General features: G+C 53.3%; 10 protein-coding genes across 10 annotated transcripts; 6 read left to right on the top strand and 4 right to left on the bottom strand.

Annotated features, from left to right (window-relative positions):
• Window positions 1-367: 367 nt before the first annotated feature.
• Window positions 368-1,368, top strand: PG986_002924 (uncharacterized protein; the record flags this gene model as incomplete). Its single annotated transcript, XM_066839146.1, has 2 exons — window positions 368-1,192; window positions 1,288-1,368. The coding sequence occupies 2 exons, from the start codon at window positions 368-370 to the stop codon at window positions 1,366-1,368; spliced, it is 906 nt and encodes a 301-aa protein (XP_066704210.1).
• A 144-nt stretch (window positions 1,369-1,512) lies between these two features.
• On the bottom strand, window positions 1,513-3,077 carry PG986_002923 (uncharacterized protein; the record flags this gene model as incomplete). The annotated part of the gene is made up of 3 exons (XM_066839145.1): window positions 1,513-1,870; window positions 1,960-2,743; window positions 2,816-3,077. 3 exons carry the CDS (start codon window positions 3,075-3,077, stop codon window positions 1,513-1,515), a joined length of 1,404 nt encoding a protein of 467 aa, XP_066704209.1.
• Window positions 3,078-3,479: 402 nt separating this feature from the next.
• Window positions 3,480-5,141, top strand: PG986_002922 (uncharacterized protein; the record flags this gene model as incomplete). Its single annotated transcript, XM_066839144.1, has 3 exons — window positions 3,480-3,667; window positions 4,384-4,910; window positions 4,963-5,141. 3 exons carry the CDS (start codon window positions 3,480-3,482, stop codon window positions 5,139-5,141), a joined length of 894 nt encoding a protein of 297 aa, XP_066704208.1.
• Window positions 5,142-5,707: 566 nt separating this feature from the next.
• On the top strand, window positions 5,708-6,596 carry PG986_002921 (HET-domain-containing protein; the record flags this gene model as incomplete). Its single annotated transcript, XM_066839143.1, has 2 exons — window positions 5,708-6,542; window positions 6,583-6,596. 2 exons carry the CDS (start codon window positions 5,708-5,710, stop codon window positions 6,594-6,596), a joined length of 849 nt encoding a protein of 282 aa, XP_066704207.1.
• A 1,569-nt stretch (window positions 6,597-8,165) lies between these two features.
• Window positions 8,166-10,514, top strand: PG986_002920 (uncharacterized protein; the record flags this gene model as incomplete). Its single annotated transcript, XM_066839142.1, has 1 exon — window positions 8,166-10,514. The coding sequence occupies one exon, from the start codon at window positions 8,166-8,168 to the stop codon at window positions 10,512-10,514; it is 2,349 nt and encodes a 782-aa protein (XP_066704206.1).
• Window positions 10,515-12,600: 2,086 nt separating this feature from the next.
• Window positions 12,601-14,013, bottom strand: PG986_002919 (uncharacterized protein; the record flags this gene model as incomplete). Its single annotated transcript, XM_066839141.1, has 1 exon — window positions 12,601-14,013. One exon carries the CDS (start codon window positions 14,011-14,013, stop codon window positions 12,601-12,603), a length of 1,413 nt encoding a protein of 470 aa, XP_066704205.1.
• A 130-nt stretch (window positions 14,014-14,143) lies between these two features.
• PG986_002918 (uncharacterized protein) lies at window positions 14,144-14,781 on the bottom strand (the record flags this gene model as incomplete). The annotated part of the gene is made up of 2 exons (XM_066839140.1): window positions 14,144-14,314; window positions 14,512-14,781. 2 exons carry the CDS (start codon window positions 14,779-14,781, stop codon window positions 14,144-14,146), a joined length of 441 nt encoding a protein of 146 aa, XP_066704204.1.
• Window positions 14,782-15,665: 884 nt separating this feature from the next.
• PG986_002917 (autophagy-related protein 17) lies at window positions 15,666-17,274 on the top strand (the record flags this gene model as incomplete). Its single annotated transcript, XM_066839139.1, has 2 exons — window positions 15,666-16,181; window positions 16,261-17,274. The coding sequence occupies 2 exons, from the start codon at window positions 15,666-15,668 to the stop codon at window positions 17,272-17,274; spliced, it is 1,530 nt and encodes a 509-aa protein (XP_066704203.1).
• Window positions 17,275-18,263: 989 nt separating this feature from the next.
• Window positions 18,264-20,884, bottom strand: PG986_002916 (uncharacterized protein; the record flags this gene model as incomplete). The annotated part of the gene is made up of 4 exons (XM_066839138.1): window positions 18,264-19,120; window positions 19,759-20,203; window positions 20,284-20,437; window positions 20,496-20,884. The coding sequence occupies 4 exons, from the start codon at window positions 20,882-20,884 to the stop codon at window positions 18,264-18,266; spliced, it is 1,845 nt and encodes a 614-aa protein (XP_066704202.1).
• Window positions 20,885-22,939: 2,055 nt separating this feature from the next.
• On the top strand, window positions 22,940-23,534 carry PG986_002915 (antigenic thaumatin domain protein; the record flags this gene model as incomplete). The annotated part of the gene is made up of 2 exons (XM_066839137.1): window positions 22,940-23,026; window positions 23,130-23,534. 2 exons carry the CDS (start codon window positions 22,940-22,942, stop codon window positions 23,532-23,534), a joined length of 492 nt encoding a protein of 163 aa, XP_066704201.1.
• Between the last annotated feature and the right edge of the window lie 271 nt (window positions 23,535-23,805).

Raw genomic sequence — 23,805 nt, 5'->3', positions numbered from 1 at the left:
TCACCTTTGTTCGGAGCATCCACCTGCACTTCCTTAATACTCAGTGAGCCTGCCGGTTCGGAAGATTCTCCGGCTCGGACGATCCACCAAACTCAGCCAGGAAGAAGATTTGGGGATCGGCGCTGGGGCCCCGCCAATACAATCCTTCGTTTGAGGAGGGCGGCCAAATCTGTCCAGAGCTCGGCTCAGCTTCTGCGCCATGATATCATTTGCGGCGTAGCCATTCAGCACTGCTTGACTATTGCTTAAGGGCATGTCCTTTCAAAGCCAACACAACACGCAGGCCAAACGCACGCTTATCTACATCACCTACAAAAGCAGACGTGCAATTTTCGCCTGGACCTTGTCCCGTGACAGCAAACTCAAGATGGCGCTGGCAATATTCAACAGATTCCACAAGAAGGAAGGCCCCGTGGACACCGAGGGAGCCGCCAAGGCCTACGCCGAACTGGTCCTGAGCGACCCAAAACCGGCCGATGCCCTCGCCAATTACCACTGGGACATCACCAAGTTCAGCGAAGAGAACCCGCAGTCCATCGACTACGTCCTGGCCATCTACGCCCACATGTGCCGTCTCTTGCCGGCCGACATGGAGACGGCCTACGGAAAGGGCGAGTCCGGGGCCCACTCCAGCCTGACCATGACGCTCACCGACGCGATCCGCACCTTCAACGGGCTGCAGCCCGAGGACGTGGGCGGCGGCCTCGTCGAGCGGGACTGGGAGTTCGAGGGCCCCGAGTACGCCAACCTCACGTTCAAGCGCAGCGAGATCCTCGGCGAGCACAACCGGCTCGGCGAGGCGCTGGCGAACGTCATCAAGGTGCGCGAGGAGCGCACCCGGATCGTGACCGCCTACGCCGTCAAGGGCCGCGCCCACGTGTTCGGCGTCGCCGCGGCGGGCGGCGGCGACCAGGCCCACGTGCCGCAGCACTTCGAGACGCTCTGCCGGCCCGAGCACCTGGGCAACAATTGCATGTACCCCTGGTCCAAGGCGGACTTTGTGGCGTCCTGCGTCGGCCTCCGGGCCGGGGCCAAGACGTTCCTGGACGAATGCGCCCCCGAGCGGCGGGAGGAGGTCCTCCAGACGTGGAAGGATCTCCTGGCCGAGTTTCTCTTGGAGGGCGACCAGGCCACTGATGACGACAATAAACCGTTCCGCGACGGTGATTTCTACGTCAAATACCACGCCACGGTAGGTTTTTACAGGCCCTCACTTTGGCCTTGTTCTGTCCTTCCTTCCTATAACTTTGGTGAAAACGAATCGCTGGCTAACTCATGAACTTGTAGCTTGTACTTGAGAACTTGACAAAAGGGCCCTGGGACGAGACCAGTGAAGAGCTCTTCAAGCCAGGGAGCTGGGTTTTCTAAATCATTAGAGATAGGAATGCTAAATAAAAATAAATACATCATTCAAATTTCAGCATGTGTTCTGGGAAATCCACGTGGTGTGACTCAGATACCCTTTCCAGACATAATTCCTACCAGATCGATGATGCTAGTCCTTCTGGATACCTACTCCCGCCGCCCCTCCTGATCCACATGCGGGCTACTGAGGTCGCCCTCCTCCGTGATGCCGGTCAGCTTCTCGATCACCTTGCACGCGTACAGGTCGCCGACGACGTTGATGGCGGTGCGGAAGCGGTCGAGGAACCAGTCGATGGCCACCACGACGCCGTACATGCCCGTCATCTCGATCCCGACCGAGTTGGCGATCATGACGGTCAGCACGAGCGAGGAGCTGGGGATCGGCGTCGTTGCGATCGACGACAGCGTCGACAGCAGCACGATGAGCACGTACTGGCCCGCGTCCAGCGTCTGGCCCTGCGTCTCGGCCAGGAAGGTCACGACGACGGGGAAGTAGATGGCGGTTCTGTTGAGTCACACATTGTTAGCCCTGCTGCAACACATAACTCGAGTCCTTCTGATTTTAAAATAAGGATAAAGAACACTTGCACTCACCCATCCATATTGACCAGCGTGCCTAATGGAATGGCGAACCGCCGCACTGTCTCAGGGACGCCGCGAGCCTCGGCCACTCGCAGCGTGACCGGCATCGTAGCCGCGGAGGACGCCGTGCCCCAGGCCGTGACCCAAGCCGGGGAGCACTTCAAAAAGAAGCTGTAGGGGTTCCTCCGCGTAAAAGCAAAATAGATGAGCGGCGTCACGACGGTGACATGGATCGCCATGCCCGTGAGCGAGCCCGCGATCAGCCAGCCCAGGCTCTCGGCGATGACGGCGATGTCGAGCTTGAGCAGGTTCGGCATGATGAGGAAGAAGACGCCGAGGGGCGCGATCTTGATGAGGAACGTGATGATCCTCATGATGATCTGCTCGACCTCGACGACGGCGCGCAGGACGGCGCCGCCGGGCTGCACCAGGAACCCGACCACGACGGCCGTCGTCAGCACCGCGAGCAGCTCGTTCTCGGACAGGGCCTCGACCACGTTGGCGGGCACGAAGCTCTCGAAGATCTGCACGACCACGTCCGCGACGTTGGTGTTGGCGGCGCGGTCGGCGTACTCCTCGTCGTCGTCGCCGTCGAGGGCGAGGGCTTCCCGGCTCGCCGTCGGCATTCGCGGGGCCCAGACCAGCGCCGTCATGACGGTGCTGTGGGCGATGGCGAGGATGGTCGTGAGCACGTAGTAGCTGACGGTGTATATACCTAGCTTTTTGCCCGCGCCTGCGGTTTCTTCTTTCAGGCGTTGCACTGCGATGATCATGGCGGTAGCAATGAGCGGGAGCACTTCCCGACGGCAACAACTTAGGTTAGCGAAGACTCATATAGATTCGTCAAAATTACTATAAAAAAACGTACCAGAAGCCTTAAGTCCGCGCAGCCAAAGCTCGCCGGGTATTTCGAGGATGGTGATGCAAGCCTCGGGGACTTCGTCCACGGTCGTGCTGACAGCCACGCCGATCGCGATGCCCAGGACGGCGGCGATAATGATCTGGAATGTCGAGCCCATGACGGTGATGGAGTGCCACCACAGCTTCTTCTCGGCTCGGGTCGCCTCAACATCGCTAGGCGACGAGACCCGAGTCGTGTTGGTTGCGTTCTTTTCAGGATCGGTCTCCATCGTCTAATTATATTCCTTTGTCGTACTCAACAGGATTCGCAGTAGAGGGATGAAAAGGAAAAAGGGCAAGAGAACAGAAAATCAGATGAGATCCCACTGTATTGCACGCTTTATCTTAGAATATATGTCGCCAGTTTTTTTTGTTTTTTTTGTCCTACTTCCATTGCATACTTTGCGTGCTAACCCAAGTTCGCCCCTGGATTTTTGTAAAGATAACACTAGAGCATTGACGCCTCGGCATAATCAGCACCAAGGAGCTGACAGGATTGTCTGCTAACCAACACTCGGGGTTTGCTGCGGCAGGCGAGCTGCTATCTGGCATCCCTGAAGCCTGCCAAGCCTTTGGGCATCCCATAAATCAGCGCTCGCATCTTTGCAGCGTGAGTCTTACTCACCTTCGGAATGTGGAGTCGCTTTATCGATTCGTTCTTGGCCGAAATCAAGACTTGGTGTTACCTTCCCGATCTACTGTTCGCCAACCCGGCCGGTTGGTCTTGTGGGCTTGGGGCCGAGGGCTCGGCAGACTCGGCGGACTTTTTGACCTCAGCTGTCGGTGCCGATCAGCCGCTCAGGCGCAACACTTCGGTACGGTAGGTTAGTAATGTATACCGAGCAATAAACAGGGAGAAAAGAAAAGAACCTCAGATCGAGATAGTATTTCATCAGTGATCCGTTTCATGATAAAGCCAACGCCAACTATGGTTGAGTGTTGGAATGTACGGTGCAACAACGCGAGGCGCTGTTTAATGTATCATGGATCATAATGGCCGGCATTATGCTCAGAATGCCGTTTTCTCTTACATTATATATTGCGCATGCTAATAACTGAAAACGCTTTCGAACTGAAGACTCCGTTGAAATACCATTTACGTTGTAACATTGCTGTTACAGTCACCAAGCAAGGCATAAAGTGCCAACGGGAGAAACAATATGAGCCCCAAAAGAGAAATGGTTCCATTGCTCTAGGCTACAAGATGTGCTGCACACTTAGGTCATGGCCTGGTTTGTTGCAATGAGAAATCACCAACAACCATGTGCCGGAGTGGGAAGCATTCATTCGTGGATTGAACTGTTGTGTCAAGAAAGGAACTTGAAGCCTTGGCGACTAGATGCGTACGCAAGAACCTAGGACTTAGACAGACGGTAAATCCTTCCACATAGTCGGCTTTGGTGATATCATGAAGCCGAAGACGCCACTCCATCCTCGTGAAATCACACGTGAAACAAGTCAAACATGACCGCAAGTTCCACCTTCCACCTCTCTAAGCATGACCTTTGGTGTGACCATCTGCGTACTTCTCAACAGGGGCACTGGTAGACTCCTCGTGGGCAGCGGAGAGCATGCGCATGAAAGTGACGCCGAGGTCACAGAGGAGGAAGAAGCTAAAAACAAATTTAGGTCAGCATATCTATCCGTTTTCCCGCAAGGACCCTTATCGATGGAAGGCTTTTTAGTGCAGCGGCAGAGCTTACTCGAATATGGCAGTCATCACGATGGCGGCCAGGTACGGCTTCGAACTTTCGACGTAATTGAATTCGGAGGTGGTACCGCCGCCGTCGTAGCAGTAAGGCTGACCAGGGGAGGTATCGCTGCTTCTGATGCCGCTGCTTCTGGAGGGAGACAGCGGAGTCTCCAACCCTTTGGCCATGAAGTAGTAGGAGGAGGCGTAGGCCAGAATCCACGATGTGTACAAGAAGAGCAGCATATCGACCAGGACGGAAACGGCGGCGACCATGACCCGTGGGAGGGGTCCATGGTGCGAGAAGCCGTTGAAGGACGAGACGAAGAGCAGGCAGAACCAGACGAAACTGAAGGCGGCCTTTTTGGGGTTTGTGAAGTTAGCGATCATCATCTGTTGACATGTTTGGTTGACAGGATCCCCAGCACGAGCTGTTCGAGGAACGTACACAGATGATCTCCGAGGCGAGCATCTGGATTTTCACCTCGATTCGAACAAATTCGATGGGCCCGCTCGAGAGGTTGCTCGCTACACTGTAGCAGATGATCAAGCCGATGGCAAGGACAACGAGGAGCGCGTGAAGGCCGCGAGCCAGCATGCTTGACTTTGAACCCATCTTGGCTGGTTAAGGTTGGGAAGCGGAGTGTGAGTTCGGTTGCGAATCTGGATGTACTGTGAGTGTTTATACGACAGGTCTGTCAATGTTATCGGCAGGAACAGAAGTGTTGGAATGCAGGTACCCTTCAACCCAGCCCTAGACAAATGATGGTTGATCCCGACATCTGGAGTTACACAGTTCCAACACTGGTGGCATCATCGGCTAATATACGAAGCACAATGCTCCCTTATTAGAGAAGAGCCCCGTCAGCACTAAGCTCATCGTGGTAGTTTGGCCCCCAGCTTGTGTCAATCAACGGTCACCGGCAGGCTGTTCGGCATGGCATTTCCGGGTTAAGACATTCTCCATTCCTCCTACTGACTTTCCTTGCTTGTTTGCTGCCTTCACTCTCGACAATATATATTCTGTTTCTTCAAAGGGTGTATTCTTAACAGCTTTGTGCTAAATCTGCCGTCGTCTCTACTTGTTTTGTATGATTGGCACGGGCCATTGCCACATGAGACCAGCCATTGCCCCGGACGGCAAAAGGGACTCGTCTGCCCACCCGCAACATGCGTCTGAGATTGATGGACGTCGATACCTTCCAATTCGCCAATGTGGCGCAATTATGGGAAGAAGAGAATACGGCTTTCCAAGAGGGTGGGAAGTCGAAGTATGGAATCCTGTCTCACGGATGGCTTCGTGAAGAGGATGAAGTGAAATATAACGAGCTCTCCCACCCAGGCAATGCTCGAGACAAGAAAGGGTACTTCAAGATTATTCAGACTTGCGGACTCGCCAAACAAGAGAACCTGCGCTCTGTGTGGCTTGACACGTGCTGCATCGATAAAAGCAGCAGCGCCGAACTGCAGGAGTCGATCAACAGCATGTATACATGGTACGAAGAGTCGGCTGAGTGCTATGTTTACCTCAAAGACACCGATTTGGACCTTATGCCGCCGTCTAAGGTTGAAATTGGGCAAGACGAATGGTTTGAGAGAGCCTGGACGCTTCAAGAGCTTGTGGCCCCCAAGACCATCAAATTCTATGACAAGAACTGGCGCTACATCGGGGACAAACATGGTTTGAAACAACAAATCCACGAAAGGACCGGCATCAGCATCAAACTTCTAGGGAACGAAGCACGCCTTGAAGACTTCTCCATTGCCGAACGCATGTCTTGGGCTGCTGGCCGTAAAAGGGCAGTAATCGAGGATCGTGCCTACAGTCTCTTTGGCTTATTCAGCGTCAGCCTGCCGATGCTCTATGGCGAACGCGAAAACGCTTTTCTACGTCTCCAAGAAGAAATCATCAAAACTTCAGATGATCATTCCATCTTTGCTTGGACCAGCATGAGCGACCATCATGGGGGCCTACTGGCAAGGATGCCGAAGGACTTCGCAGCGTGTGGGCATGTGAGAACCGTTCGCCCGAGAAAGGGTCACAGCTCGTACAGGTTGACGAACAGGGGCGTAGAGATCACTCTTCACCTTACACCTTGGACGATGGATATCTATCTGGCCCGAATCCATTGTAATGATCTAGCCTCGATACCGAGTCCAGTTGCAGGCGAGGACAACATGAGCGCAATATTCCTACGTCGCCTTGACGAGGATGACCAATACGCCAGGATCCATGTGGGCGGAGACGATATCAAGAATAACATTAGACCACCACCAAACTGGGGAAGGCCGTGGTTGGACTCCGATTCCCGAGATATATCAGTTTATGTACGGCAGCCGAAGACGACAATTCGATATTCGACCGTAGCGCAGAAGCTTGGGTTTCGACTCTGTGATACACTGCTTGAACATAACGCCAAAGGGGTGCCTACGTTCCAATTCCACGGGCCCCATGGAATGGTTTGGGATGAGGCCAGCGTATGATAACTATACCGAACGGTTTAGTAAGCCAAGGCTGGATCGCGACAATCGACATTTCCAAACAAGGGAAAAAGGTCAGACAAGTCAAGCTCTGTTTCGATTTTGATTTCAATCCAGTAGTGTTCCTCGCTGCGTCCGGCGCCATAGAGCCTTTGGCAACACCGATTGGGAGAGCCGAGTGGCGGTTTACTCCAGAGGAGCTCATTGGCAACAAAGGCCTTGCGGCTCGCCCTGCCGATGATGAACTAGGCTGGAGTATCGTTACTCGGGCCCGTGGCAAGCGTGTTGCTTGGGAATGTGCCTACCGCCGTGATCTTTGGGCACTGAAAGGGGACCGCATTGATGGTCTGAATGTGTTCCTCAAATTCGGCGCCGGCTTACCAACGGATACGGAGGTGGCACTTCGGAAAGTGAAGACAGATTACGGCCTGGTATGGGACTTACATGTTGAGAACATCCCTTTTGTTGGGCTGCGAAAGGTACTCTCATACCTAAAGTAGAGGACCAGGAAGAGAAGGGCTCACACGTGCGATGCATGCCGTGGACCATCAAAAGTGGCGGCCTAAAACGCCCTAGGCAGCGGTGGGTTGATCCGTTTGGCCTCGCGGGGTTCACTGCTCTCTAAGCGTTAGCGGACCTTTCAGGCACATGGCCGCTAAACATGCGCTAAGCCGTCAACGCCCAGGGTCAACATTGGAAATTGCCCAGGTGCAGGTGGTTAAACTCCGATCAATCGTCAATCGCATGTGCCTCCAGCGCAGCACTTCAATCCACCGACTCCATCCACGCATATGTCGCTAAAGAAGACAATCTGATTGCGCCTTCCGGAATTGGTAGGTGGCTCTACAACCCTGCTTGCCGCGCCCGAACGATTAGTAGCAATTGAGGCCACGGATTGGACGATAAGCTGCAGCCAAGCCTCTACCGGCTCTTGGTTTCTTGTGCAATGTCGGACCCCATCACGACATTCGGAAAGTGCGAGTCGCCGCGGGCAATTGTCTCGGAGATGGGGCCAGCTGATTAAAGTACATGGGATCAAAATGTTCTAGATAAAAAGATGTGCTGCCCATCCATTGCTGTTGCTTTGCCCTCCCAACCCCCCATCCTCGCCCTTCAAGTCCTGATGTCACGGCAGTAATCTGCGGAGATGAAGATCCCCTCACTCCCCAGTCTCCTTCTGGTGGGCTCCGCCATATTTGGTGCAACGCTGGCCATTGATCCCCCGCGGCAACCTCACCAGCCTCTCGGCAATGGCGACAGGCTACTCACTTTCAACGAGACCGTGGTGTCGCCTGCGTTCCGGGCCAGCTCTCAATCGATCGAGTGGCTGAGCGGCGGCGAGGATGGTCAATTCATCTACCGAGACGACTCGGGCGCTCTGATTCTGGAGAATTTCATCACTGGCGAGAGCTCCACGTTTGTCGCTGCCGACGTCATCCCAAAAGGTGTGCATGATTATACTATTCGCCCGGACTTGAAGAAAGTCATGTTCTCCACCAACTACAAGAAGCAGTACCGTCATTCCTTCTTCGCAGACTACTCAGTTCTCAACGTCGATTCGGGCGAGATTGTGCCTCTCGTTGCCGACCAAGATGGCGACATCCAGTATGCCGAGTTTGCGCCTGTCGGAGAGACCGTTGCTTTTGTGCGGGGAAACAACCTGTTTGTGAACACCAATGGCACCGTGACGCAGATTACACAAGATGGTAGCCCCGACCTATTCCACGCCGTGCCCGACTGGGTCTATGAGGAAGAAATCTTCGGCGACAGGAAGTCACTCTGGTTCTCGCCCGATGGATTGGCCGTTGCATTCCTGAGTTTCAATGAGACAGGAGTCGAGACATTCACCATCCCATACTACATGGATGGCCAGCCCATTGCGCCCAGCTACCCAGCAGAACTGGAATTGCGTTACCCCAAGGTTGGCACCAAGAACCCGACGGTTAGTTTGACACTACTCGACGTCAGAACTGGCAAGACGCAACCCGTGGAGATAACCGCATACGAGCCCGAAGACTTGGTCATTGGAGAGGTGGCTTGGCTGACTGATACCCACGACACCCTGGTATACCGCGCCTTCAACCGCGTCCAGGACCAGTCAAAGCATGTGAAAGTGGCTATTGCGGCACCGTTTGACAACCTAGAATCAGTTGTCATTCGAGAGCGGGATGGAACAGATGGCTGGCTGGAGAACACTTTGCTCATGCAATACGTCGGCGAGATCAACGGCACTGGCAACTGGTACCTCGATGTTTCTGACGAGTCTGGCTGGCAGCACATCTACTTGTACCCCACTGAGGGGGCCGACGGTATCGCTGTGACGAGTGGCAAATGGGAAGTCGTTTCAATCATCAAGGTCGATACTGCCAGGGAGCTCATCTACTACACTTCGACGGAGAAGCACAGCACCGAACGTCATTTGTACTCTGTCTCCTATGCGACTCTGGACAAGAAGCCACTTGTTGATGACAGTGTTCCGGCCGTCTGGTCCGCTTCATTCTCGTCGGCTGGGGGCTACTACATCCTCAGTTACCAGGGACCTGACGTTCCGTACCAGGAGCTATACTCGATCAACAGCACAGAACCCATTCGCGTCATCACCTCGAACGAAGCGCTCCTCACAAAGCTCCAGGGCTACAATCTGCCCAACATCACGTACTTCAGCCTCGATCATCCATCGGGCTTCAGTTTCAACGTGATGGAGCGTTTACCACCAAAGTTTGACCCTTCGAAGTCCTACCCGGTGCTGTTCATTCCGTACGGCGGCCCGGGCGCTCAGGAAGTCTCCAAATCCTTCAAGGACCTTGATTGGAAGGCCTACATCACGTCAGATCCGGAGCTCGAATACATTACGTATACTGTAGACGGGCGAGGCACTGGTTACAAGGGACGAGAGTTTCGATCAACGGTAACATCCCATCTTGGCAGATTCGAGGCCCAAGACCAGATCTGGGTGGCACAGCAGTTGGCGGAGTCCCGACCATACATCGACGCGTCCAAGATCGGCATCCAGGGCTGGTCATTTGGCGGGTACCTATCGTCCAAGGTGATTGAGGCCGACAGCGGCGTCTTCAGTCACGCCCTCATCGTCGCGCCCGTCACCGATTGGCGATTCTACGACAGCATGTACACGGAACGATACATGAAGGTGCCGGTATCCAATGAGGCAGGGTATAACGAGACGGCGGTGCGGAAATCCGATGGATTCAGAAACATTGCGGGCCGCTTCGCCATCTACCACGGCACGGGCGACGACAATGTCCACTACCAGAACTCGGCGGCCCTGATTGACCTGTTGGTTGGCGCGGGCATCAGCCCCCAGAAGATGGACTGGCAGTCGTTCACGGACAGCGACCACAGCATCAATTACCACGGGGCCAACCCTTGGCTGTACAAGCACATGACGGACATGCTGTACCAGGAGAAGCACCGGACCAGCCAGGGATTGGTGCACCAGTGGAGTCGCCGTGGGGAGGGGGAGGAGGAGGAGGAGTGAACCTGGTGCCTGAGACGATGAGTGGTGATACGTAAATGAAGTAGAAATCAATGAAGATCAGTAATGTATATTTCCCTGGACGCTGGTCTCGACTGATGAAAGTGATGATGGCCCGAAGATAGAAGCGACACTTGGTCTGGAGTGATGTCGAGCCAAAGCGGGAAGTCATATTAGTTTCGTGTCGTTGCGGACAGCTCACAGTTTACGAGCCATGGAGCTTGGACCGGTAAAGGAAAAGACACTTGTCTGGAGTCATGACAGGGAGACGTTCCTGATGTATGAGAGAGGCACTTGCCTTGAAGGATGGATAAACCGTGCCGCTGGATGGGGAAACCATTCGTCCGGAAAGATGGGAATGGAAAAGGCCGAACTAGTTTCATGTCAATCGCGGACAGCCACCAGTTGAGAGCCATAGGGCTTGGACTGGTGGAAGGAAGGAAGGGGGGAGGGGAAGAGGGGAAGGGAGGAAAACAAGTGTAATCCCCCCTTACCCTGGATATCGAATAATGCTGCATAAAACTTTTGGGAAGGCCGATATAGAGCCCTGGGTCGCTCGTGAATGGTTCGTGCGCCCCGTTGCGAGTCTCGAGCGGAGCCCTCACTCAACGGGACAGCGAAGCCAGTCAAACCCCGAAGTTGCGAAAGCAGCTGCCTACACAGGCTACTTTGCGCGAACTTGCGAGGAGATCCTGAACTTCATGTGTAGTCCGGCGCCGACACGAGTGGGTCTTGATGACCATGGTTTAAGCCCCAGAAGTCCCCAAAAGTTTTATGTCATTGAGCCCGGACGGAAGGAAGGGAGGTGAGAGGGAAAGGGAAAGGGAAAGGAAGAGAGAGGGAGAGGAATAGAGAGGGAAAGGAGGAGAGAGGGAAAGGAGGAGAGAGAGAGAGAGAGGGGGGGGGAGGGAGAGAGGGGATGTAACATACCAAGTAGTGAGACTTACTTTGAAAAAGCAATGTGTCGAGAGGCCCGGTCGTGTTGGGCGGTGGGAGGGTGTGGGAAGAGAAGAGAGAGTAGAATAAATGAGAAGTGAATGAAAGATTGTTAGGAAAGAAAGAATGGGAAGAGAGAAGGGGAGGGGGACGGGTTTAAATAGTTTTTCCCAGGCACGTTGAGTCGAGTTTTGAACTCTAAATAGCCCGCGTACAGCCGGGCCGTGTACATTTCGGCTTGCTAGGCAGACATGTTGTGATTTATTGCGAGAGGTGAAGTTCGGGTCAATGTCCAGGTTGAGTCTGTGGTGCTGTTGGTTGAGAACAATGGCTGATATTAACTTGCTCGGGTGCCCCGTCATGGACTACAGCTACATACCTACTTAGAAATCAAATACGCTGAACAATGGTGAGAAAATTGAGTTGTAACATGAATATTGTGCTATGTAGTTATACATTCGTTGACAGGAGGGTCATAGACAGAATAATGTAATATCACTATGAAAGAAAGCCGTATCGACAGGTTGACCTGTCGGGTCCTCACGATCACGGCAGATAGTGGGTGGCTGGGTGGCTGGGCGTTGGAAACCTTCATTCTCGTATTTGTGGAGGGCGACGAAAAATGTAAAGGGGAAAACTTCCCAAATGAAATATCATACACGAGTGACCAGTTCGATGATCAGTACTTGGGCGTCTGCAGAATTTGAGCCTATTGGCGAGTTGAAACAAGACTGATACCTTCTCGACATCGCCAACCACTCGAGGGTCAATAGACTAGGCTGGGCGACGGCAGTTCTCAGGTTAAGGTGATGGGGGTGTACGATAGTTTGGTACGGGGCTGATTGGGAGGGCCACGAGTCCCTTCGTTCCCCGGTGAATGAGGTGGTTTAAGACCCAATTATGCTCATGTCCTGCCAACTCTTGCTCCATTGACTGCAGTTGAGCCGGAAATAAACCAATGGCACACTTGGAAGTTGGATAGACCGTAGTAGTAGATTCGATTAGATGTTGATGTAGTCTATTATATAGATATGGTACAGTGATTATATTGTGCTGAAAGCCACGCCGGGTGGCAACTGCATGTATATTCGAGGGTCGTCTTCGCCGTTGGTGGATGGATGGATGGGCATTAAGCCCTCGAGAAGCCTCTCGGTCAGCGCCTTACATAGAGACCACCCTTTCCATGGACCTGATCTCGCGCCTCCGCCCCTGTGGATCGGACCCCAGCCCAATGGAGCGGGACGCTGTCGACGCGTTTCTGGAGCTGTGCCCGTGTCTCGACGTATCTGTCTCCCATGTTTCTCTCGCTCTTGGCCGTCCGGAGCCTTGAAAGGGTCGTGTGTGGCCCCCAGTGCTCGCGGCTGAGACTCGCGAGGGCGATGTTGACGTCTTTTGAAATCGATGATAGAAGCTCTGGCGGCGACCTTGTGCGATTCAGCGCCGGGACCGGGCGCATATAAGCCATGATGATGACTTTTAAGCTAGAATCGAAGAAGGTCGACGAGCTGAAATCGTGGATCATATGCACGGTGGCTACGTTGCTCTGAACGACTCGTGGGGCTGCGTAGGGGCAAGGCCCGACCATGATGATCGCTTCGTGCCAGTCATAAGATACGCCGACGTGTCCAACGCCCGGCTGAACGCTTGCCCAACCAATGTAAATGCCGCTCAGCCGCATGAGCAAGTCGTCCGAGACACCAGTCAAATTCGCTGTGGGAATGCCCATTTGAGCCTGGCCTTGACCAGTACTTCTGGTAACTGTGCCATTGATCTTGATGGGGAAGGGACTCTCTGGACCCGACTCTGGCCCTAGCACTTCCGCATCCTGGTCGAAGAGGACCTGCTCATGCAGAGGCGCATATGAGACGTCGCGCGCGCCATCATAATTTGATTCGAGAGAATTGAACTTGTCCTTGAGGCCCGACTTGACGTAAGCGACGTGCTCGGCTCTGGAAGTGACCATGCCATGGTTCGTTACTTTGTTCGTGGCTTTCTGTACACGGTCGCCGACCAGCATCTTGGCGGGGCCGACATACTTGTTGACGACGGCGTTGCCGACCACGGAGGCCGCCTTGAGTCCCATCTCGAGCGGCATGGTGGACAGGCTGGCGCCGCGCATGACGCTGACGTCGCTGGACGTGCTCGCGACGCGGAAGACGGGGCTGGGGCAGAGGACCTTCTTGCGGTCGCCGGTACATAGCAGGAGGCGGAGGTAGCCGTCCGAGGCGATGGCGGGGATGCGGACGACGCAGGTCTCGCGCGCTACGTGTTTGGCCAGGTGCTTGTCCTTGTTGGCCTTCTTGTAGAACTTGTTGGTGTCACGCTGCCAGGCCCTCTCGTCCGTCCCGGGCAGGTCCGAGGGTAAGGCTTCCGTGGTGGGCGTCACGTCGATCCAGTTGGACCCGGACCCGAATAGAGTGCTAAAGTTCATGCCCATGTCGCCCGAGTAGCCCTTGCGCTGCAGCCAAAGCGCCCGGCCCTCCGGTAGAGGGCTGTCAGAGAAGATGGTGATGGTCACGCTGGTGCTGGGTCCGCGGTAGTACACGAGCGCCGAGGAGTTCCGCATTATGGTGTAGTGCTTGGTGGATTCCGACGGGGTGGAGACGAGGCCGCCAGCAAAGTAGATAATCTCGTCGACACCTGTCTGCCAGAAGGATTTGCCTGGCGTTGTTGTTGCTGCTGATGTCGGCGTCGAGTCAGCCGATGTTGGCGTGGGCGGTGCTGGGAAGCCATAATCTGAAGGTGTTCCAAAAGAGCTTGTTGATGTCTTGGAGTGAAGTATGCCCGGTGGCGGCGTCCCGGCCGATGTTGGCGTTAAAAGTGGTGGGGGTGGGGGAATCGCCCAAGGTGTTGTCGCCGGATTGTAACTGGGAATGGGTGAGTGCCCCGTTGGCGTTGGGGGTCCTGGGGGTCCTGGAGGCGGTGGAGGGGGTGGGAATTGATAACCACTCGGACTGATCGATGGTGTTGTCGTCGGATTGTACTGAGGTATGCCTGATGTGGGCGGTGGGAATGCCGGTGTTGGCGGAGGAGGTGGGAAATGGTGGCCGCCGGTTGGGATTACCAACGGTGTTGTCGCCGCCTTAGGGGGTAACCTGGGCCGCTCCTGGGCCTGGTGTTGTGTATCCCCTTGGTTTTGGGCCTGATACCTCAGATGCTCACGTGGCTGCTCCACCAAAGAGTACGGAGGCGGGTTGCTGTCCTGCTCATCGTAATAATCATCCAATACGTCGTAGAGCTCTGCCTCGGGCGAAGGGGGACGTTTTTGGGCGTCGGGCACTGGCTTGCGTCTGATGCCACCAGGAACCAATGAGGCTGGGGTGTCAGACGACATGGCAGTTGGGATCCGTAAAGTTCCCACTGGCGAACACGCGGCGCGAACCCTCTCAAGCGATTAGCAGCAACGGTGCTTTTGCTTCCTCGCATCCACTGCCTTCCTTTTCTTCTTCTCGGTCAATACGTGCGCGGGTAATGAAATGGACGTGTAATTATGTTAGATTAATGAGCCGGGTCATCTCGAGAAAAAAAAACAGCTTTCTACCGGTCCTGTAACATTGGCTGTGACAAGCCCAAGAAGGTTCCCCCTATTGCACCATGCCATTCGTTTCATGCCCAGAACGCCCAGCTATTTGGCTTCCGCTAATTAATTGGCAGCGTCCCCCCCAAAGTTCCCCGGACACATGGCGGAGTTAAGCCCTTGGCTGGCCATTGTCCCAGCGCCGCCAGTGCAGCCAGTGCAGCCAGTGCCTGGACGCGCCCGTATCAGCGTATCTTAGGTACGTAAGGGTGGATCCCACAGGATCGGCATTTGCTACCCCCGATCCGCCTTACCGTCCTCATTGGCTGCGAACCCCTACAGCAGCAGGCTACAGCTACAGTGCATTATGGTGCATATGCTGCAGCTCCCCCGGCTACGGCCTACAGGCGAGGACCTTGCTAGAGCTCTCGCCGATCCAAGGCTGTTGTTGGTGTGCTTGACGTTAACCTTGAGCCTCCCGCGAGCTCAGGCAACTTCACTCGGTTCCTTTCTTTCTTTCTCCTCCCTCTCTCTCCGAATCCTATCCTTCCACCGATCCTTCAGAAAGTATGACTTCATCCGAGATGACAACGTAGCGACCGGCGGCCAATCGTCGGTTCCCCTGCTACCTCCAGGCCCCTTCAACATACGCCTATCTCTCTCTCTTCCTCCCGTAGCCGTAGCGTATTACAATTTACAAGATGGCTTCCCCAACGTCCACAGCCTCGTCTTCTGCCCGTCAATCCCAGTCATTATCCCAACATGGCCATCTCGAGGGCGCCGATGCGATCCCGGTCGAGACGCTCGTGCACCACCTGCTCGAGGCCAAACGCTCCCTCTCGTCCATGTCCCTCGTCCTCCGCGCCAACGAGCTAGTCACAGCGGCGCGCCAAGCCCACGAAGAAGCCGTCATCCTGGGGGCGCAAGCCGAGTTCCTTCGCCGCGGCATCACCCTGCAAGTCCGACTGCTACTTAAGGTCCGCAAAGGCCTGACCCGAACATACGAGAACGGGAAGCGCGAGTTCAAGCAGATCATCAAGCACCTCGACTCAACAAACGGCCGGCTCGAAGAGATGATGAACGTCCTCCGTACTCGAACTGTAGAAAGTGCCTTTAGGCCACAGGGTGAGGAGAAGAAGTGTCTGCTAGATTTCCTTGATGTAGACCAGGTTGACACCATGCGCAACGCCCTTAAGGAGAACATCGGCGCCTTGCAGGTACGTCATCTTCCGGCCATCGAGAAGCCAAGGCGGCTGTTCCTGTGGACATCAATTGCTAACTTGCCATCTTCACCAGGCCACCCAGACATCATTCGACGGCGACCTACTTCGGTTCGAAAACGATCTTCGAGGACTCAACAAGATCATATCCGCCTCTTCCTCCCCTCTCTCCCCGTCGGCCTCCGAGGCAACACAGCCAATCATACAACTCCTCGCTTCCATGATGGACAATTCGCACGAGATGGCCGAGCTATTAACCTCGCTTACCAAGCACTTCGACTTATGCGTGACTGCCGTACGAATAACCGAGGGAGGTGTGGCTCTGGCCAGGAGGAGGGCTGCCGAGGTGACACAATCACAAGACGGGCGCGATGCGGTGTCGATCTCTGGTGTCATCCCGGACCAGGACCCCCATGCGCCCGAACTGGACAGCATATCCGCCCAGGAAAGAGCCAACATCCCCCACGTCGTCGTTCAAGACGCAGTCGAGGTTTACGGTGTCGTCGAGGAGATCAACGACAGATTGCAGGCCTTGGAGGACGAGTTCGCGCGGCTTGAGGAGCAGACTAATCAAATCAAGCATACCTACGTGACGACCATTGGCGCCTTCCACGTTCTTGAAGACATTGGCACGAGACTACAGAGCTACATTGCGTCCGAATCGGAATATCGCGACCGGTGGCAAGACGAGCACCAAAGTATCACTGAGAAGATGAGAGAGATGGACAGCCTGCGTGCCTTCTACGAGACGTATGCGCACTCCTACGATAACCTCATTCTTGAAGCAGACCGCCGCCGTGCCCACGAGGAGAAAGTGCTGTCGGTGTGGAGGAAGGCCAAGGAGAGCGTCGACAAGCTCATCGAAGTGGACCAGAGGCAGCGAGACACATTCCGGCAAGAAGTGGCCGAGTACATCCCCACAGACCTGTGGCCCGGTATGGATGACGGTATGCGTAGATGGGAAGTTGTACCAGCGCGCGACAATGGCGGCGCTGAGGGCTCGAGCAGCACGGCTTCGCTGAGCAGAAGTGTCGTGAAAGCGGCAGCTGAACGCTTGGACCGATACGATCGCGCGACACGAACCAAATGAAGAGAAAGAGAGAGAGAGCGTATCATAAGCTTGCAGCATTTTCTCCTACCGATTCTTTTCCTATTCTCCTACGGCGTTTTGGGGGGATTTACTAAGCGAGGGCGGCCCCTAGGATCAATCACCACTTCTGGCTTCATGGATTGGCGTTTAGATGACATTTTCCCCAATTGGTTTTTCGCACAGGGGGCACTGGCGATGTTTGAACAGTTTGGTCACTTCAGGTTGGGATTTTAGAGGAGGTCCACGCCAGCTGCGTGCCTAGCGGTCTCAGCAAGATGAGAAGCCGATGTATTCAGTTACAAATCAGAACATATTCATCTCAAAGTGTCTCATACATTGAGCTTTATGAGTTACTTCCCCATCCGTGGCCCAGTCTGTCATGATTCTGCCGGTGAAACACCGAAGCAATGTTGCTGTCAAGCACAAATTTTAAATGTTTCCATTGCCACGTGGCATTGAAGTAGATGGGCTTAAGTCGGGGACCTCTTTTCGAATGAGCCTCGAAGGCGGTTTAGAACGGACGTGCCCTAGAAGCGGTACAGCCTAGTACTGTTGACGTTGTACTTGATGCCGACTCCGTGATCAAACACCCAGGTACAGACAGGCCTTCACATTGATCATCTTAATGACGAGTTTACGATACGACGCCCAGGTCGCGTGTTGCATCGTTGAAGTAAGCTAACCAATAAGTATTCGATTTTCTGACTGGATCAACCAGAAATACAGGAATTCTATCACCATGGCGTCGATGTTCTACACGTTCCGGAACGCCATTCCTGGAGCTCATCTGGCATTTATTGGCCGAAACGGTTACGCGACTCGAGACACGTTGATTGTTCAGACTGGTGGACAAGGTGTGCTCTCAGCAAGCGAGGATGTATGCATCTGAATCTAACTATTGTACATGTTTTCCATAAACCAACACAGCCATGATGACGGTATTGGGCATGCAAGTGTGGCAAGTCGGGAGATGTCGCGTAATCCCCGAATCAGGTGTCGGGTGTAAGCTCCTTGCACAGTCGCTCAATGGACTCTGCATACCTCATGACACCTTCAGGCAACGTGAGTCTCACTTTTGTTGCCTTGTTCTTGCTCTTTGTCTTGCCCTTTCCTTTTGCCTTGCCCTTGCCCTTTTGCTTGCCACTCTTTCCTGGCTTCTTGACGTGTCCTTGGCGAAATGCCAACTTATCCACTTCTTTCATAAGAATGGTGAAATTTATCTTGTCATATTGGAGACGCAAAAGCAAGTCTCCCAAAGCCGTTCGGTTCGGTTTCGCAGACAGCCCCTGGATGGCCGTATGGGTACCGAGCAGGATCGGGTCAACCAGGTATAGAAAATCACTCCGGCTATCCATCGGGATCAGATCCAGAGTTTCGGCTATGAAGGCATAGGTACGAGCCACATGGCCGAGGTTCCTGGACTCCATATACTGATGGTACATGGACCGCGGAACCTTCCCTGACGTGAACTCCTCTCTGTCCTCGGCCTGTTGGCTGGGCAACGATTCGAAGGGATAGAAGGATCGATCTCGGTAGACCCGCTTCTTTACATCCACGAACGTTACCCGTTGCGTGGGTCTCAGAGTGGGATTGGGAGGCGTAAAGATTTCCTTAAAGTCAAGGAAGATGACTGCTGCGAATACGCTTTCGACAGTAATCACTCCAGTATCCCAAACCCCCTCAGTGCCATCTGAAGGGGGGTTGAGACAGAGCCGTCTCGCCTCCATATCAGCAGCCGAGTCGTTCCCCAGAAGCTCCACAAGGTAGATATCCATGCAGACTTGCGTTAGGAATTTGTCGATGTCCGCGAGTTCGCGGAAACTGGCCGACTCGATAAATTCGATGTCTGTTGCCTTATACAGCTTAGCCTCTGGGACTGAGGGTGGCCATGACCAGGTCTGGGTGAGATGCCGGATTGTTTTTACTGCCGTAAGAGAAAAAGGAAACGTCTTGAGCTGGTTTATTCGGTATATATAGGCTCCTCTTGGACTGGCAACACTCTTAGGTTCTCTGTTTCAATGCTGATGCTAGGTCAAAGATATCTCAAGACTTCCCATTTTCTTCTAGGTTTTCAGCTGAGGTCCATCTAATTCCTTACATTTATAATGTTCCTACTTCGGATCTGCCTTTTTTATACTCGGAATTGCATTTCTGAGTGACTTTTTCTCTAGTTTAACATATTCGAAATTCCGTTTTGGGGGTACCTTGTATTTACTAATTAAAGAAAAAAGAAAGACGATGGATTGTTTCTACTAGATATACAACTATTCCTATATAAACCCTTCTTCGTACTTGCGCGACTTGCTTTGCGAGGCTCGGTACTTCCGGTTGAAGCGGAAGTGTGCTGGTGATGAGAGACAATAATGTGCAGGGACATGCGCCCCAAAGGTCTTTGACTAGAGTCACGGGACGTCGTATCCGCTACCTGAAGCCAGAGAGATCCTTCTTTCGACGCTTTCTAATCCTCCTGGGCTGACCAGGTACGACGTGTCTCGCCCAGCATCGCTTCCAGAGCCTGTCGATACTGGTTCAGGTTCTGCGCCAACGTCAACCTCTTTCTGCGCTTCTTGGGCTTTTTCTTTTTGCCCTTGCCCTTTCCTTTCTTCCCACCCTTGGCCTTCTTTCCTTTGCTCTTGGGATGCGGCTTTGGTGCAACTCCATCATCTGCAGTTTCGAAGACCAACCGTTCTGCCTTTCTCAAGAACTGGCTGTAGCCCATATCCCCCTTGCTTAGGCGATGAAAAAGTTCACTGAAGGGCGAACCCCCTGAAGTGGATGTCGAGACCTTGTTCAGCAGGGTTTGCATGCCAAGCAAGACTGGGTCAGCTTCATAAAGAAGATCTACATCTTTATTTACAGGGACGAATAGGAAGACAGGGCCCCCCGGGATGAGGTAAGGTATGTGCCGGATGCCTTGCTGAGCAAGGAACTGCTGCACGTATGCGTCCGGAAACACGCCACAATCGAACACTGCCCGATCAGAGATGCCACGTCCCATTTTGGATCTACCTCGTAGTAAGCCTTGGAAATGGCGTTGTACGATTGCGGCATCTCGTCGTGGGTCGGGGGCGGCAGGGGCAAGGTAGGGACGGGTCGACTGGATCCTTCGGCAGCTTCGTCGGAGGATGAAAGGTATTCTACCATCATCGCGGCAAAAGCATTACTATAAAGCAATTCATGTTAGTATGGGATGCTAAGAATCGGAACCTGGGGCTACTGACCTGAGAGAAACAGTTTCGTCCTGTTCATCTGAAGTTTCTTTGTCGAAGAAATCCTTTGAATCGAAGGCTATATAGCAGTCCTCGAGGACTTGTATAAAATGCCTATGAGAAGCAATGTTCTCGGGTGTCGTTCGATTGCCGACCTCGAACCAGACTTGGCATATCTTGCGAAGCGCGAGTGCTCGGGAGAATGCCCTTTTGACATAAAGAGGCATGCGAACACTTGCGTTGACAATGATATCAGCCTGTTCCCTCAATTGTCTGGTGACAATTTCACCATTGGACGGTGCGACCCATCCATTCTCGGAAGAGGTCGATTGCAGCCACCAGATGATTATAGCCGTGTCACGGCTGTACTCATCAATGCGGGAGGATACTCGCACATCCATGATGGCGAGTGGTGGTACCTAAATGAAGGAAGCAACCTGTGTTAGAATGAAAAGAACTTGAGTTTGCCTGGGATACGTGTGGGTAAGGAGTTACGTACGTGTCCTGGCTTGGGTTTTTGCAAAAGCAAGAGCTGGTTGCAAGTGCGAAGACGTACGACAGCAGTAAACACAACAAATGCAATATTAAGTGCTAGATTGCCAATAATTGCGATGCGGAAGCAACCACAATGACAAAATGATTGCGTGTGTTATTGGCGTGGCCACTGAAAAAGTTGGGTTGGTGTGGAAAGACCCCGAATAGAAAATTTCTGTTCGCAGAGGAGAGGGCAAAATTTGCTTAACGGGAACTGTAGAAACATGCCCTAGTAGCCTGGTTTCCTGCTGTTACATTGCATTCCTTGGGCTTCTTGGAAGGGAATGGATAATAAGTATCTATACACAGACTGGTAACTCTATAAGCACCTGAGCCTTACAGCCACCCCGCTATAGCATGATGGCCTACTTGTAAACACATCTTCCCAAGATTAAAACATTGATTACTCCCACATCTCGCGCTGGTCAGAACAGTATTATAACACGCGGATAGGATTGGACATATACTAGAAATATCACAAAGGCTGGTATTGCTGCTGGTGAATATTGAGTCAGGTTGCCATTGCCACACCCGATGGCAATCACAGACAACAGTATTCGCTTTTCTAGATTGCTGGGTCTTTATGTCTGTTTCATCACAAGCTGTCAGATCCTACAAGCCCGAGAATCGTGCATGTCAATCATGGGAGCACAGGCTCGATGCAGTATTTTGTCACGCTCAACGGTTATCATTGGAAACATATTTGTTCAAAGCATCAACAAGTGGTGCCTTTGGCAAATTTGCTAGATCGATGGCCACTCACTCACGATATTGCAATTGGGCGCACGACAACGACATCATGCTTGCCAGCTTACGTGCTCATAAAAACGTGACTAGTTGGGCTGTATGCGATGATTAAAAGTACCCAATCACCCGAATGGCAATGATGGTAATCTATAGGAATGATGAACAAAAGCAGGCCAAAATTTCAATGTTGTACTGATCATCAGTGGAAGGAAGGAGGCCTGGCTCATGTACTGGGTGGCGAAGCGTCTGTATGCTAAGCGCACAAGCTGTCTTCTAATTACACCTGACTCTACATCCGTATGTGACTAGGACAACATGACGTACCAGAAATGGCATGGTCTGGATGGTATTATCTACAGATCAAAGACAATGAGCATTGGGAATACACCATTCCCTGCAACTGGTCGTTGGATTGCTAGAAGACAAACAGATAAGATTACCTAATTAGTCATATCGAGCAGTCGCTACTTAAGTTATGATTGCCAATAGACACCTAGCGTGTGGCTCGTGCGGATGAATCCTTCAGTTCGGTAGCTCTGTCTCTCCCGAAAACACCTCCGGGGCTGGGGCTCGTGCTGAGTTGAATGTCTCACAACGCTCCGGCATTCATAAGGCGTAGATGTGTAGGCCTCAACTCATGATCATGGCCAACATCGAAGTCTCGTCATCCTCTTCAATTCATCATTCCTTGGTCCATCTGAACACGCGCCTCATCCGATGGAAGGAAGCCGCAAGGATGAGCTTGGAGAACCTTGCGCATCTACGGGACGATTGTGGCCCTCGTCTGATGGACAATTGAGATGGACCCAGCCCGTGGGCTCGGACGCACCACAGACCTCCGACGACGGCAACAGCGGCCCTCATGCACGCTCGGAACTAAGACACGAAGCTAGGCAATCCTGAGATGAGAATAACCTCAGCGCGTACTCAGAACAGTCAGTCGCAATACTACGCATGCTTAGCCTCAAGAGCATACATAAGGAGTAGTTGATCGCGTCTCTTTGCGTAGAATTGGAAGAACAGCATCAACTCAACTACCAATCGCATCTCACACATTCATCTTAGACATTCATCTACACATCATCTCACACATCATTCTTCTCACTTCCCTTCGATATACCATCTCAAAAAGGCACCTTCTCTTACACACACACCACCACCAACCTACTCTCAAAATGCAGTCCGCCACCAAGATGATCATCACCGCTTTCAGCGTCCTCTCCCTCTCGACCGGCGCTCTCGCAGGCGTCAACGAAGTCCTGGTTAGTATACCAACCCCTTCTCCCTCCTGTCCTACACCAATCCCTTGAACCATCATGGGTATTCCACCTTCATCCCACTCAGTCACTAACCCACGACTTCCAGAACAACTGCCCCTTCGACATCTTCTGCGCCTCGGCCCGGGGTCCCGAGGGCGGCGCCGCCATCGGCACCTTCACGCCCACGCGCCGGGTCGCCTCCGGCACCGAGGCCACCTTCATGTCGACCAACAACGACAACGTCGGCGTCTCGCTCAAGTGCGACGTCAACGAGGACCTGCTCCACCCCTACCAGCTCGAGTCTACCATCTCCAACGGCATCGCCTACTACGACCTCAGCGCCATCAACGGCGACCCTTTCCTCGCCTACCAGCGCACCGCCGTCTTCCCGGGCCCCGGCCACCACACCGCCTGCCCCGTCCTCCACTGCGAGCCCGGCCAGACCGACTGCGAGTGGCCCCGCATGGAGACTTGCAAGACCACCGGCGACATCCTCCTCGTCCTCTGCTAAATCATCGTAGTCGCATCAACTGGAGAGAGAGAGAGAGACAGACCGACTTGGTCTGGATTGTAAGAACACTACCTACGGGGTTGTACAACATGGATCTCGAAATGGATCATGGCGCGGAGATGATTTCTAATACCCTTTTTACCTTCTACCGATGTAATAATTAGTTGGCGATTCTTGTATACTAACCACCATTACTATGTACTTTTTACTACCTACTATGTATTACTTACACATGGGAGTATCCCATATAATATTATTGGAGCTTTTCGTC

The sequence above is a fragment of the Apiospora aurea genome, assembly GCF_038362705.1.
Source record: "Apiospora aurea strain CBS 24483 chromosome Unknown utg000002l_segment0_segment0, whole genome shotgun sequence".
Lineage (NCBI taxonomy): Eukaryota > Fungi > Ascomycota > Sordariomycetes > Amphisphaeriales > Apiosporaceae > Apiospora > Apiospora aurea.
This window is presented reverse-complemented; position numbering and strand designations above follow the sequence as displayed.